The 15,729-nt window shown below is 37.1% G+C and overlaps 1 protein-coding gene across 1 annotated transcript; it reads right to left on the minus strand.

Annotated features, from left to right (window-relative positions):
- Positions 1-2,896: 2,896 nt before the first annotated feature.
- LOC138695370 (fatty acid synthase-like) lies at positions 2,897-12,182 on the minus strand. The gene is made up of 3 exons (XM_069819788.1): positions 11,894-12,182; positions 7,003-7,134; positions 2,897-3,136 (listed from the first exon to the last, which is right to left on the minus strand). Exons 1-3 carry the CDS (start codon positions 12,098-12,100, stop codon positions 2,897-2,899), a joined length of 579 nt encoding a protein of 192 aa, XP_069675889.1. The 5' UTR covers positions 12,101-12,182.
- Positions 12,183-15,729: the final 3,547 nt, after the last annotated feature.

Below are 15,729 nucleotides of genomic sequence, written 5' to 3' on the forward strand. Positions count from 1 at the left end.
GCAGCAAGACCGTTCTTTTATTACATTTGCTTCATCGTCGCTGCAGCAACCGTGCAGCAAATCAAAGCTTCGCTTTACGAGTTTGCTGCACGATCTATCATGGCGGAGTGCGTGTTTTGGTCTTTTGCAACGTTTATTATTGTTAAAATCGTCTAGTAATAATAATTCTATGTCATTATCATGGAAGTCCAAACTATTTAACATGTTCGGTTCTTTTAAGGTTAAATTTATTACTGCAGTAATAGAAGCCATTATTAATTGTCCACCATTTTGCAGTCACGTGACCTAATTGCGTTTTTTTTTCGACCCCCATTTTGCTGCAGCAAAGGCATGAAGCGATTTACTGAAGCTCTTTAGAAAGAAAAAACGCACGGAAAGTTGAGGCGAAAAGAAATTTGCTATGAGAAATGGTTACCGCTATTTCAGTGCTGTCGATCAGCAAGGTGTTCAATGCGGTCCCTATTTGAGTGCTACCTCAACACTGTCGTCCACACCTGTGGAGTAACGGTCAGCGCGTCTGGCCGCGAAACTAGGTGGCCCGGGTTCGAATCCCGGTCGGGGCAAGTTGCCTGGTTGAGGTTTTTCCGGGGTTTTCCCTCAACCCAATACGAGCAAATGCTGGGTAACTTTCGGTGCTGGACCCCGGACTCATTCCACCGTCATTATCACCTTCATTTCATTCAGACGCTAAATAACCTAGATGTTGATATAGCGTCGTAAAATAACCCAATAAAATAAAATAAATCAACACTGTCCTGGCTGAATGCAGCCATTAATCTTTTCAACTTTTCTTCAATGGCAGCATGTAAATTCCGGAGGTTGTTTTTTTGTAATTTAATTTGTTAAGTTTATTTATACATGCTTTAACATCTGTGGTCATATCGCATGTACGATCTTTGCGTAATATCAGTAGGCCGATGTTACTATTGTTGAGTTCCTGTTTCTATTGTTGTGTGTCATGTTAAATCTAGGGAATCGTGTAGGACTATTTAAAAAAAACTACAAATAATGCCCATGGCTTGTCAGTATATTTTATTCATTAATAAACTTCCTCGTATGTAATCGTGAAAACTTTGTAAGTAATTCAACAGTTTACAGCATACGAGTAAGTACACGTCAAAAAATGACTTTCGTACTCCATCGGCAAGTCTATCGTGCTATCAAAAAGGAGTGCGTTATGTGGCAGTAAAAATTTCTAATAGCCTCCCTTTCGATATAAAAAATGAAACTCAAAACATAAGATTATTTAGAACCAAATTAAAGAAGTACCTAATTTCTCACGCCTTCTATTCTGTAGGTGAATTTATGGCATTCAACAACGCTGTATGAATATTTGTGTTATATTGGGTATTGATAGTAAAACTTTGTGTTGTACTAGTGACTATATTGTAAAACTCTTCTGTATATATTTCATCTAGACCGTGACTATAATATTCTGTGGCTGGGAGGAAAAAGGTCTTAAGTCAATTTTTTGTGAAAACGAGATTTTTATATATTCTGAAAGCGGAAACGATTCTCTACAATCTGGTAAAACGGTTAAAGTTAAATAAGACTCCTGACTGGATTTATAGAGCGTTACCAAATGTCCTAAGTACTTTTTGAATCGAGCACACACAGAATAAAAGACTTAAGAATATTTAATACTTTATTCCTTACAAACCATCACATGTTTACTTTCCATGCTTCCCTATTAAAAAGATCTAACTTGTATTTTAGCCATTTTATCACATACTGATGCTCTTTCCTTTCAAAACTTTAAGCACCAGGGCAAACAGTCCTATAATTGTTTAAGACCCATTTTGCATTCCTAATAATTTACATTTCTCATTTATTTTGACACGAGAAATGTCTTATGTTTACATAGTCCCTTCCACTCAGTTTGGGTTCTAGTCTTAAAGGTGCGGCTATTTTTGGAAATAATCAAGAAAATTGTTACATGAGCACGTTTAGAAGAAATATAAACAAATAATATCCAGAAAAAAACCTCTTAATTAAAAAACTCTATAACTGACACCAATTTTAATCTTTCTACTGCTCTCCTGAAAAGTATAAAATTTTTACTTAAGACCTTTTTCCTCCCGGCCACAGAATTAAGACTTTATATTACTATAGTAGGCCTACTATTAAGATTTTTTTTTTTTGTTTGACTTGCTCCATACTCTAGCTGTGAAGCAATTTACGAATACCATGTAAATAAATACAATACAATACAATAGGGGCATGATTTTATGGTGATTATTTTACCTTGATTTCGTGATTAAAATGGTTTAATTTCGGTGAATATTTCGTAAAAATCGAGCAATTTCGCGCGTATTTCGCACCCTAAAGAACATTAAAATGTAATATAAAGCAACATTTTTTAAACATTGTTATTGAAACGAACAGAAGAAAATCCCGTGCATATTTTCAATGACTCTCTGCATACATGATTCAGCCATAATTATATTCTTTTACCCTATCACATATTTTGTTTACTAATAAATTATGTTTTACCATTTCATTTCTCTATCTTCACTCGTAATTCCCTGTACAGATAACATTTCATGTTATTGTGTGTTTACAGGTTCGGTATTTAAGGCCCATTCACAATGAAAATTAAACATAACCGTAACATGAACACACAAGTTTGCGGCCAGGCTACCAAATGGGATCATTCACAATGATTCACATAAGCATTCACATAAACATTACCGTAAGACGTTAACTTGAAAGTTTGCAAACTCCAAACTTTCATGCTTATGCTTACGTGATTAGCAAACAGAACACAATCGTGGAGCGCTGAAGTATACGACAGAATATGAGGAAATGGTGTCGTTGTTATGTTTCCATGGTTACCAAGTATGTTTGCTGTTATGTTTATGTTCCCATCGTGAATGTAACAGAGTTTGCAACCCAGTCACGGTACCTGGCAGGCTGCGATGCCCACGAAGCAGTTGAGGATGTTGTCGAAGACTGTGGGGTCGTCAGTGGTGATGATGTGGTGCACGTCCACCCCGTAGGGCTGCAGAGCCCTCTGGCACTTGTCGATGGCAGCTGCGAAGATGGGAATGCTGAGGAAGGCCTTGCCCATGCCTGTCCACTGCGAACCCATGCCAGTGAACACGTACCAGACCGGACGCTTGCTGCCTTGGTAGTGCTGTGGACATAGAAATGACGTCATGAACTTGCTGTTTCTCTTATAGACCTCAGAAACCTGGCCGATCACATGACACAATAATTACATGCAACCATTGTCACACTGAACAGATTGGTGATGATGGGACTATGGCCACAGTCTACTATATACAGTCACGAAGCTTGAGTTGTGAGGGTGCTAGAAACAAAAGACTGTGCCGGTACTATTCTGCATTGTCTATAATGAGGCGATATTAGCGATCCTAGTGGTGAGCAACTATCTAATGTATGCATATTTACTACGTATTGAGCTTCGTGACTGTATATACTAGACTGTGATATGACCATGAATTTGGTACAAAATGAAGAAATCTTTTTGAAATGTTCTCCACCATGCTATGGGTTCGAATCCCGCTGCGAGTGCACAGTTTGCTACAGGTTGTGGCAGGGATTACGTTCAACGTTCGTTTGCGTTGAGTTACTTTTCGTTACAGTGAAGTTCGTTGAAGTTCGACAAATACAAGCTCCATGTTTTTGATTACGATCAACGTTAGAATGAACGAACGCAAGACGGAGCTGATTCAACATTGCCAAGATCTACCTTTCACAAACGCGAAGAAACATAAGTGGAACATCACCCAATCACGAATCAGAAGCGAGGCGACGCACTTCTTTTATTTTTACTTCTTCTTTCGTTGTGAATATGGCCATATTGCTGCTGAAATATTAAATAAAATGATTTTAATTTATGAGGAACCATCGTTTGATTGAATATGAAGGTCGCATGAATGGCTAAAGCAAGGAGATGCACTATCACCTTTACTTTTTAACTTTGCTCTAGAGTATGCCATTAGGAAAGTCCAGGATAACAGAGAGGGTTTGGAATTGAACGGGTTACGTCAGCTGCTTGTCTATGCGGATGACGTGAATATGTTAGGAGAAAATCCACAAACGATTAGGGAAAACACGGGGATTTTACTGGAAGCAAGTAAAGAGATAGGTTTGGAAGTAAATCCCAAAAAGACAAAGTATATGATTATGTCTCGTGACCAGAATATTGTACGAAATGGAAATATAAAAATTGAAGATTTATCCTTTGAAGAGGTGAACAAATTCAAATACCTGGGAACAACAGTAACAAATATAAATGACACTCGGGAGGAAATTAAACACAGAATAAATATGGGAAATGCGTGTTATTATTCTGTTGAGAAGCTTTTATCATCCAGTCTACTGTCAAAAAATCTGAAAGTTGGAATTTATAAAACAGTTATATTACCGGTTGTTCTGTATGGATGTGAAACTTGGACTCTCACTTTGAGAGAGAAACAGAGGTTAAGGGTTTTTGAGAATAAGGTGCTTAGGAAAATATTTGGGGCTAAGAGGGATGAAGTTACAGGAGAATGGAGAAAGTTACACAACGCAGAGCTGCACGCATTGTATTCTTCACCTGACATAATTAGGAACATAAAATCCAGACGTTTGAGATGGGCAGGGCATGTAGCACGTATGGGCGAATCCAGAAATTTATATAGAGTGTTAGTTAGGAGGCCGGAGGGAAAAAGACCTTTGGGGAGGCCGAGACGTAGATGGGAGGATAATATTAAAATGTATTTGAGGGAGGTGGGATATGATGGTAGAGACTGGATTAATCTTGCTCAGGATAGGGACCGATGGCGGACTTATGTGAGGGCGGCAATGAACTTCCGGGTTCCTTAAAAGCCAGTAAGTAAGTATTATTATCATTATTATTATTATTATTATTATTATTATTATTATTGCTTTATCATCGATATTATTCTGTGGTAACATATTTTTCTAATACCGGTATTTTATTTATGTTATCTAAAAAAAAAATCACCAATGTATAGGGAATTATAAGTATGGACACTTCGCATCGGTACCTTTGATGTAGTAGTGACTGATTTCATTGACCTTCAAACCAGCGTGAGCGTGATATCCCGTTTTTTCCCCCTAGAGTTGGCGCGGACATCACATCAGCTGGTAGTCGACACAGAGGAAATATAACATGCAATTAATACATCTAGGTACATTATGTACTCAAATAAAATAAATTGGATCTACGAAATCATAAATCCGCCATTAACTGTAATGTCTAGACTCTAGAGTTCCTTTATAATGAGAAATGAGACGTGAACCCATCAAAAATTAAAATATGTGATGATTTGACAATGGAAAAACAAAACTCCTATGAGAAGTAAAACTTCACGCCTATATATTATATACAATATTAAACGAATTTTATACATATAGTATTATATTATTTTAAAATATAATTTATTATATATAAACTATAAAAATTAACATTACAGCTAGTTTGTCAACAGTAATCTCACTAGAGGTTTTGATTTATCTAGAGAAAATCAACACTCGAGTGGAATTTTATCGACTATTACACGATTAGAAGAAAGTATATAAAGATTAGAAGTAATAAATCACTCTAATACAATAAAATATTAACTGACTTACAAAAATTCTATTTCATTAATGTTAGCTTCACCAAAACGTTTGAATGGAGCCTCCATATTCGGTTGATATCTATCCAGTAAACAACTGACGAACGCAAAGCATGTTTCATAGTATCGTAAAGAATTTTCAGTTTCAAATGTTGGCAAACAAAGAAACAAATGGTAGGGAGATGATAAAAACAGAAGAAAATAGGTATTAATTGACTTACTAAAATTGTATTTAACTAATGTTTGCTTCACCAAAACGTTTGAATGGAGCTGCCATTTTCAGTTGACTATCTATACGGGAAATAAATCACGACCGCAAAGCATGTTTTACACACAGACTCACTAAATAACCGCTAGACCGCTCATTGCCGTTCTGTTATGCACTCAAATTGAACAGCCAACTGGCGGCCATTTGTTTGGTAAACATTAACATAAGCACATAAACATATGCCACAAACTTAAGTAGCCAAGGCCCATTCACAATGAAAATTAAACATAACGTAAACATAACACGTGTGTGGAAACAAACATACCGAATCAACAAAACTACAGAATCTATTACATAAAAATGGAGAATTGCACAATGACTGACGATGTAGCTATTCAATTTATGTTTCTAATAACTACAATGACATCAGTATATGGCTTTCAATACTTGAAATCAAAGAAAGGGAGATGTAAAATAATCAACTTTTCGTCATATGATTCCATGTTGCGCGCCTAGCTATCATCACGGCCAATAGATCAAAATATTGCCTGTAGGCAAAGCCCATGAGATGTTAAACAAAAAGTGAAAACACGCTTTCCGCTTGTGTACTGTTTCCAAATCGCATAAACATAAGCATGAAAGTTTGGAGTTTGCAAACTTTCATGTTAACGTCTTATGATTAAGATTAAGTTTATGCTTATGTAATTCATTGTGAATGCTTTCATTACATAACATGGACACAAGGTTTTATGCTTACGTTATGTTTATGTTTAATTTTCATTGTGAATGGGCCTTAATGCATACGGATGTAAAGATAAAGGACGGAAGGAATGTTACATTTCCCTGGTTAGTTAATCCTTAATTTCTATGACGATTTTTCTGCGTATTATCCTATTATGGTACAGAAGACAAACTATTGCACTTACCATGCGACTGTTTATGCTTCAGGTTTCCTCTGAGTAAAATGTTCCCTTAACCAAAAGTGGATAGGTGCAATCCGTAGAGAGAATTTCAACCCTACAATGAATCATTCTGTGTCTTCAGCTGACTCTCAGGCGTGTGCATTTCAGTACTCATTATGGCCGGCAGAGTGTGATAGTTGTCACGAACGTTCGTTAGAAGTTCAACCTACGGATGAACGCAACGTAACGTAACGCAAACGAACGTTAATCGTAATGCTAACCTAAGACATGGAGCACTTGCCTTGACACTCCTGAGGCGCTTGTCATCCTGTGTGATGACGGAGTACCCACGGTACGTGTGTCCGGGAATGTCTGTGGAATGCAGGTCTTGAATAAGCTGCACAAACTCTGCATCCAGAGGTTTGGACTCCAGCTACGAGCAAGCAACAAACAAATCTCCTAAGATTACACCAGCGAATAATAATAATAATAATAATAATAATAATAATAATAATAATAATAATAATAATAATAATAATAATAATAATGGTTTATTTTAACTGGCAGAGTTAAGGCCATTCGGCCTTCTCTTCCACTCAACGAGTATGACAAAAATTACTACAGCGCTATGAATATAACATAATCAATACAATACAATACAATACAATTCAAAGCAATACAATACTACAAATACAAGACAATATAATACATAATTAATATAATACAATGACAATTCTTTTCGTCTTCACAACACCAATAAAATAATTATGTAATAATAATAATAATAATAATAATAATAATAGTAATGATAGTCATATCTAAATTAAATTAAATTATTAAGCTCGATCACAAGTTTAATTTCAATTTGACTGCGCCTGTAAGAAATCGTTTCTTGAAAGTGGTTATTGTCTGGCAGCCCCTAATCTTCTGAGGTAGAGAATTCCATTCACGGCGAACTGAGACAGTAAAAGAGGATGAATCGTGGGATGTTCTATGGGCAGGAATTGCTAGGATTTGGCTCTCCTGTGACCTGGTGTTTAGATTGTGACTTGAGGATAAGTAGTTAAACCGGGAACGAAGATAATTTGGAGTAGAAGTGTGGAGAACTCGAAACAGAAGAGAGAGCGAATGAAGTGTTCTACGGTTATTAAGTTGCAGCCAGGATAAAGATTTGAACGAGAGTGTAATGTGGTCAAATTTGTGAGCATTACTGATGAATCTGACACACATATTGTGCACACGCTGCAGCTTGTTCGAAAGGTCAGTTGTCAAGTCTGTAAGTATTACGTCACAATAGTCAAACAGTGGTAGTACGAAGGTTTGCACTAAAGTCTGTTTTAATTCTGGCGGGAGGAAGTTTCTGAATGGGTTAAGAGAATGCATGGTATAGCACAGTCTCTTGGATATTTCCTTTATTTGGCATTCCCAATTTAAATTTATAAAGATTATAAAGAATAGATACTTCGCGTCGGTACCTTTGATGCAGCCGGACTGATTTCAATGACCTTCAAGCCAGCTAAAGCGTGAGATTCTGCTTTCTCCTTAGAGTTGGCGCTGACATCACACCAGCTAGCAGTCGACACAGCGGAAATATAACACATATAATTAATATATCTAGGTACATTATGTACTCAAATAAAATAAATTGGATCCATAAAATAATAAATCCGTCATTAACTGTAATGTCTAGACTCGAGAGTTCCTTTATAATGAGAGTTGAGACGTTGACCCCAACAACAATTAAAATATGTACCGGTAATGATTTGATAGCAATGAAAATGGAAAAACAAAACTCTTACGAGAAGTAAAACCATATATCTATATTATATTATATACAAATATTAAACGAATTCTATACTTAATTTTATAATGTATTATATTATTTTATAAAATAATTTATGATATCTGAAATATAAAATATTATTATTACAACTAGTTTGTCACTGAGATATAAGGAAAAGCTCTTAACTTCAATTTATTTGAAGCAAAGCGTTACTGGATTATGCAATAAGGTAGGCGATGTTTGGATCCTGTGTCTCAACTCTATTCTCAATTATTATCTTAGCGTATGCTCGATTACACTAACCTCTAGCACTTGAAAGTGGAACTATACGCTGGCGCACAGAGAAACAAAACACAGGCAAATTCGCTCAGTGTCCATTCTTTATAATCCCTATTCGCTGATTACACGTTATTACACGGCCTATGTTGCGGCACTAATATTCAGTTTTAAGATGTGTGAAGTAGGAATAAAAACGACATGAAATACGACATGCATTGTGGAAAAACTTGATATATTTTATTACGTCGTTAAATAATGTGCACAAGAACTAGAAACAGGAAGACAGGAAAGAAACGGCAAAAAGATGCACGTAAAGATTGATCAGAACCAGCATAATAAGAAAAAGTGTAAGAATTCTAAAAAAGAGAGAGTGTGAGGTTAAAATAGAAATGTGACAAACATAACCAGAAAGAGCGGTAGGCAATGAAATGGTGGAAATGAAAAAGAAAGTAAAGACAGGTAGGAAAAAAGTGGACAAGAAAATAGAAAATCGGCGTGAACACATTGCAAATTTCCACAATCGAGAGTGGAACCAACCTTCAAAAACTAGAAACAGAATTGCCATCTGATAGGCAGAAAGGAAAGGTATAATACCAAACATAAACTAGCAATGAGCAGCAAGAAGACAAGAAAGGACAGGGTACAGGACAGGAGTGAAAAGAAGAAGTGACGAGAGGAGAAAGGGGACGAAAGAAGAGGGGAAGGGAGAAGAGGAGTGGAGAGGAGAGAGAAACATGGGGGGGGGGGGAGAAAGAGGATGCATTTCATTCATATTCATTATCAATGAGTGGTTTATGAGGGAGTTATAGACACACAGTATAACAGATAGGTAATGATAATAACAATAATAATAATAATAATAATAATAATAATAATAATAATAATGTTAGGAGAAAATCCACAAACGATTAAGGAAAATACGGGAATTTTACTGGAAGCAAGTACAGAGATAGGATTGGAAGTAAATCCCGAAAAAAAAACAAAGTATATGATTATGTCTCGTGACCAGAATATTGTACGAAATGGAACTATAAAAACTGGAAATTTATCCTTTGAAGAGGTGGAAAAATTCAAATATCTTGGAGCAACAGTAACAGATATAAATGACACTCGGGAGGAAATTAAACACAGAATAAATATGGGAAATGCCTGTTATTATTCGGTTGAGAAGCTCTTATCATCCAGTCTGCTGTCCAAAAATCTGGAAGTTAGAATTTATAAAACAGTTATATTACCGGTTGTTCTGTATGGCTGTGAAACTTGGACTCTGACTTTGAGAGAGGAACAGAGATTAAGTGTGTTTGAGAATAAGGTGCTTAGAAACATATTTGGGGCTAAGAGGGATGAAGTTACAGGAGAATGGAGAAAGTTACACAACGCAGAACTGCACGCATTGTATTCTTCACCTGACATAATTAGGAACATTAAATCCAGACGTTTGAGATGGGCAGGGCATGTAGCACGTATGGGCGAATCTAGAAATGCATATAGAGTGTTAGTTGGGAGGCCGGAGGGAAAAAGACCTTTAGGGAGGCCGAGACGTAGATTGGAAGATAATATTAAAATGTATTTGAGGGAGGTGGGATATGATGATAGAGACTGGATTAATCTTGCTCAGGATAGGGACCAATGGCGGGCTTATGTGAGGGCGGCAATAAACCTCCGGGTTAAAATTAAAATTAAAATTAAAATTAAAGATAATGTAGGTAATTATTACACCCTTAACCTAATTATTAAAGATTATCTACATTATCTTTAATCTTAACTTATGAGCACTGTTGTATTTCGACCTTCTAAGTATTTAACCTCCGGGTTCGTTAAAAGCCATTTGTAAGTAATAATAATAATAATAATAATAATAATAATAATAATAATAATAATAATAATAATAATACAAAAAGCATTGTAGGGTAGATCTGTACCTCAAAAACTAAAGCAGTGACAATGTGAGGAAAAACATACCAACAAAAATTGAAATAGATGGAAGGATAACAGAAGAGGTTTCTAACGTCATCTGCTTGGGGAATGTGTTTGCAGAACACAATGATAATATACAGGGTGAATCGTACTAATGTCATTAATTTCAGATATTATTCTTGGATATATTTCAAACAAAACAATGTAATTCAAGTTTGTTCGTTTTTTCTCCCTTTTCGAGATAAAAATTGTTTTATATGAAACATTTCATAGTGTGTTTTGGGAAAGCCATTGATTTAATTCCCAATACGCTCAATCAATTTAAGAGAGCAGAGTATTATGATGATAAATGATTGAAAGAATTTTAGTTTTGTCCTTTAAATGTGGAGAAATTTGATCCGAACAAATGTAACTTTTCGTTCTGCAAAGGAATTTTAAAATGTTACATTTCTTCGGATCAAATTTCTGCACATTTAAAGCACAAAACTAAAATTCTTTTAATCATTTATTATCATAATACTCTGCTCTCTTAAATTGACTGAGCATATTGGGAATTAAATTAATGGCTTTCCAAAACACGCTGTGAAATGTTTCATATAAAACAACTTTTATCTCGAAAAGGAAGCAAAAACGAGCAAAATTGTGTTAAACTGTTTTGTTTGAAATATCTAAAAAAATTACCTCTTGAAATTAATGGCATTTCTTATGGTTCACCCGGTATAAAACATGTGTCAAAGTCCTGCCAGGCGGGTATAATGAAACTGTAGCTACTATAAAATTATGTAGTTAATGTAGTAATTTGGTGCACAATGTTTTTTAAGCTTACATGATTAATGTACAGAGTGTCTCATAAGTCTGGAACCATGGGCCAAATCTTTGAAATGCTGTTTCTTCTTGTTTTCAGGTACTTTTGAAGCCTGAGTGATGTTGTTTGGTAAAGATGGACGCATTCAAGTGATCTTGTTTGTTGGTAGCTGCAGTCACAGGGAATTTGGCCCTGGAAGTTAATTGGTTGTACCCAGAACAAACGTCGATTACACTGGAATGTCATTCCGCTTTACTTAACTCTGGCTTCAGAAGTACTTACAAAGAAGAAGAAACAGTATTTCAGAGATTTGGCCTATGGTTCCAGACTTATGGGACACCCTATAGATAGGAAAGTAAGTGTTAGTATTATAATAAGTACGGGTCCCTTCACACATGTGACACTCACCTCCTTCAAGATATAGTCGACGGCTTCCTCTGTGCGCCCGGATGCGATCATGAGCCTCGGGATTCTGTCGGTAGGGGCGCCGTTGTTCACTTTAACCTTGTCGTTCCACCTGAGGAGCAAATGGACGCCTGAGCCAGCAAGGGAGAAAGAATTGACCGCGACCAGACCTCCATTGAAGGCACACTTCTCTGTGACCACCTGCAACATGAGAGCTTAGAATTATCCTCAGTGACTCAACAGATAACACAAAGACGGATATAAGCTAGTTGGTTCTCAACTCCAGTTCAGCACACTGGAGCAGAATATGTAGGGAAGTTTCTTCTTCCTTCCCATCGCCTACATAGTGTTGTAGAGTAGTGGCAAAAAAAAAAAACCGGACCGACCCTTGTAGCTGATTTCAGAGCCTTGTTCACTCAGAGCACGATAGACTGGTCACTAAGACTTTCGTGGTTCGAATCCTGCCTGCAAAGAAAACTTTTTTTTGTTCCTTATTCAAATTTATTCCCAATACTTTTCGATTGCTGGTAAAATTCATGTTCTGGGAATAATAAGTTAATTAAGTAGTGAAATATCGCTGCAATCGAAAAGTTTTGGGAATAAATTTGAATAAGGAACAAAAAAAGTTTCCTTCCCAGGCAGGATTCGAACCACGAAAGTCTTAGTTACCAGTCTATCGTGCTCTGGAGTGAACAAGGCTCTGAAATCAGCTACAAGAGTCGGTCCGGTTTTTTTGCCACTACTGTACATGTGTCTTCAAGCAACAGTAACCTGCCAGTATAACTGTCACTATATTACACACTTTCTATTAATGGAGGAGATGGGTGAAATTTCGGCCATTTTTCGAGGGAAAAACAATTTTCTTTTTTTTTTACATCACGTGACATTTCATTTATACAAAATGTCTCAAGAGGAATGTAAAATACTTCAGGATAATGTAGTTTGAGTTAATCTCCACAACTTAACCTGATATACCTATGTCCGAAATGTAATGATTGTAGAAGTGCATAATTTCAAGGGAAAAAACTGTTCTGGAGCCTGGCGTCCAACCCAGGACTTTTGCCTGACAATGCCAACACTCTACCGACTTAGCTATCCAGGAACGTCTAATCAACTATTCCCTTTTATAACCACACACCTCAAATGGGTTGACAAGACGTCAAAAACCCAGCATTGAGTGCACACTTTTTCTGTGTGACATAAATTGCCGTTTTCTGTTAACGAACAGTGACGTATATTATACAAATCTGACTTTTCAAGAATAGCTACCTGTGAAGCTGACTTGAATAATTTCAAGAAAAAAACTGTTCCGGGGGCCGAGCATCGAACCCGAGACCTTTGGCTGAGCGCGCCAACGCTCTACGGACTGAGCTACCCAGGAACTCTACCAGATCTCGGATCAATTATTCCGCTCATCCAATGTACCGGGTTCGATGTCCCGCCCAGGAACAATTTTTGCCTTGAAATTAGCCTACTCAAGTCAGCTTTAGAGGAATAGGCGATGCGTAGCGGAACCGAAGTTTGGCAAAAAATAGATACCAGTAGCATATCAATGAAGACAAGAAGGACATATAATTATGCAACACATAGATGAGAAAGGCAAATGGCCTGCAGATTTTATGAAGACAGAGTTGCTGTCAATACGAAGGAAAATAATGCCAAAATAATGTAACGATTTCGGGACTATCAGCCTGAAATCACACTCAGCGAAGATTCTGCACCGAATACTGAATCGTCATTTTCATATTCTAGGATGGAAGGAGAGTTGGAAGAAGAGCAGTTTGGCTTCAGGAAGAAAAAAAGGTACGAGAGATGCAATTGGACTGCTACGGACAATCGGCGATAGATACCTAGAGAAGAATAAAGAAGTGTATGTAGTATTTGTGGACTTAGAAAAGGCGTTTGACAGAGTGGATTGGAATAAACTGACGGCGATCCTGAAGAAAATAGGTGTGGGCTGGAAAGAGAGGACGTTGTTCAGTAATATTTATATGAAACAACGAGTCAAAGTAGAGAATAGGAGAACAAATGCCTGACGGAAGAAAACTAGGGAGAGGAGTACGACAAGGATGCCCTTTATCACTTACTCTGAAACATTTACTTGCAGGATTTAGTGAAGAAGTGTTTTCAGAACATGGGAGGAGTGATAGTAGGAGGAAGAAGAATAAAGTTAATAAGATTTGCTGATAATATGGCGTTGTTGGCAGAAGAGGAGACGATACTAAGAGATATGCTACTGGAGCTAAATGACAGCTGTGAGCAGTATGGGGTGAAGATAAATGCAAACAAGACGAAGACCATGGTTATAGGAAGAAAAATAAAGAAGATAAACTTGCGAATTCTAAATGAGGCAGTAGAGCAAGTGGACAGCTTCAAATACTTGGGCTGTACTATAAGCAGTAACATGAGCTGCTGCCAGGAAGTCAAAAGGAGGATAGCAATGGCCAAGGAAGCTTTTAATAGAAAAAGGAGCATCTTCTGCGGACCTCTGGAGAAAGAACTAAGGAAGAGACTAGTGAAGTGCTTTGTGTGGAGTGTGGCATTGTATGGGGCAGAAACATGGACATTACAACGAAGTGAAGAGAAGCGACTAGAAGCATTTGAAATGTGGATATGGAGAAGAATGGAGCGTGTGAAATGGACAGACAGAATAAGAAATGAAGCTGTGTTGGAAAGAGTGGGTGAAGAAAGAATGATGCTGAAACTGATCAGGAAGAGGAAAAGGAATTGGTTGGGTCACTGGCTGAGAAGAAACTGCCTACTGAAGGATGCACTGGAAGGAATGGTGAACGGAAGAGTTCGGGGCAGAAGAAGATATCAGATGGTAGACGACTTTAAGATATATGGATCATATGAGGAGACTAACAGAAGGAAGAAAATAAGAAATATTGGAGAATGCTGGGTTTGCAATGAAAGACCTCCCCTTAGACAAAAAACTACGAGTGAAGGAATATGGAGAGATATAGTTGTTCTCTTTCAATGAGAACTTAGACCCTTTTCACACTGGGACACCGGTGACGGTCACCGGTATTTGCAACGAACACTCGTGGGTCACTGGTGTCGAACACAGCTAGTATTGCCAACTGATTAGTTGTAGCTTCTGATAAAACAATTTGTGATTAATTAGTAAAATGGATTCGAGTTAGGATGTGTTGTCGTTACTGCTATAGAACAGGAGGAGGATGAAGAAAAACCGTTCATTACACAGATATTCACTGCTGGAAATCACAGGAATGGACACAATACTAAGGAAAAGCTATCTCATCAGATGAAAAACTTTCTCTTACTTTACTGTTGTTTTATTTTATTTTATTTTGAGCATATTTGACAGATTTTAACTGGTAGTAATATATTATATATTTTAAAATATTATAAAACTGTCACTGGTAAGTTCATCGTTGCTCTTCATGAGCTGTTGGAAAGTATAACAAAGATTACTAGAAATGTTATGTCAACATTTGTGGTTGCTACATGTCAATACTTACTTAGGTACTTACAAATGGCATTTAAGGAACCCGGAGGTTCATTGCCATTCACATAAGCTCGCCATTGGTCCCTATCCTGTGCAAGATTAATCCAGTCCCTATCACCATATCCCACCTCCCTCAAATCCATTTTAATATTATCCTCCCATCTACGTCTCGGCCTCCCCAAAGATCTTTTTCCCTCTGGCCTCCCAACTAACACTCTATATGGAATTCTGGATTCGCCCATACGTGCTACATGCCCTGCCCATCTCAAACGTCTGGATTTAATGTTCCTAATTATGTCAGGTGAAGAATACAATGCATGCCGTTCTGCGTTGTGTAACTTTCTCCATTCTCCTGTAACTTCATCCC

The sequence above is a fragment of the Periplaneta americana genome, chromosome 2 (assembly GCF_040183065.1).
Source record: "Periplaneta americana isolate PAMFEO1 chromosome 2, P.americana_PAMFEO1_priV1, whole genome shotgun sequence".
NCBI lineage: Eukaryota > Metazoa > Arthropoda > Insecta > Blattodea > Blattidae > Periplaneta > Periplaneta americana.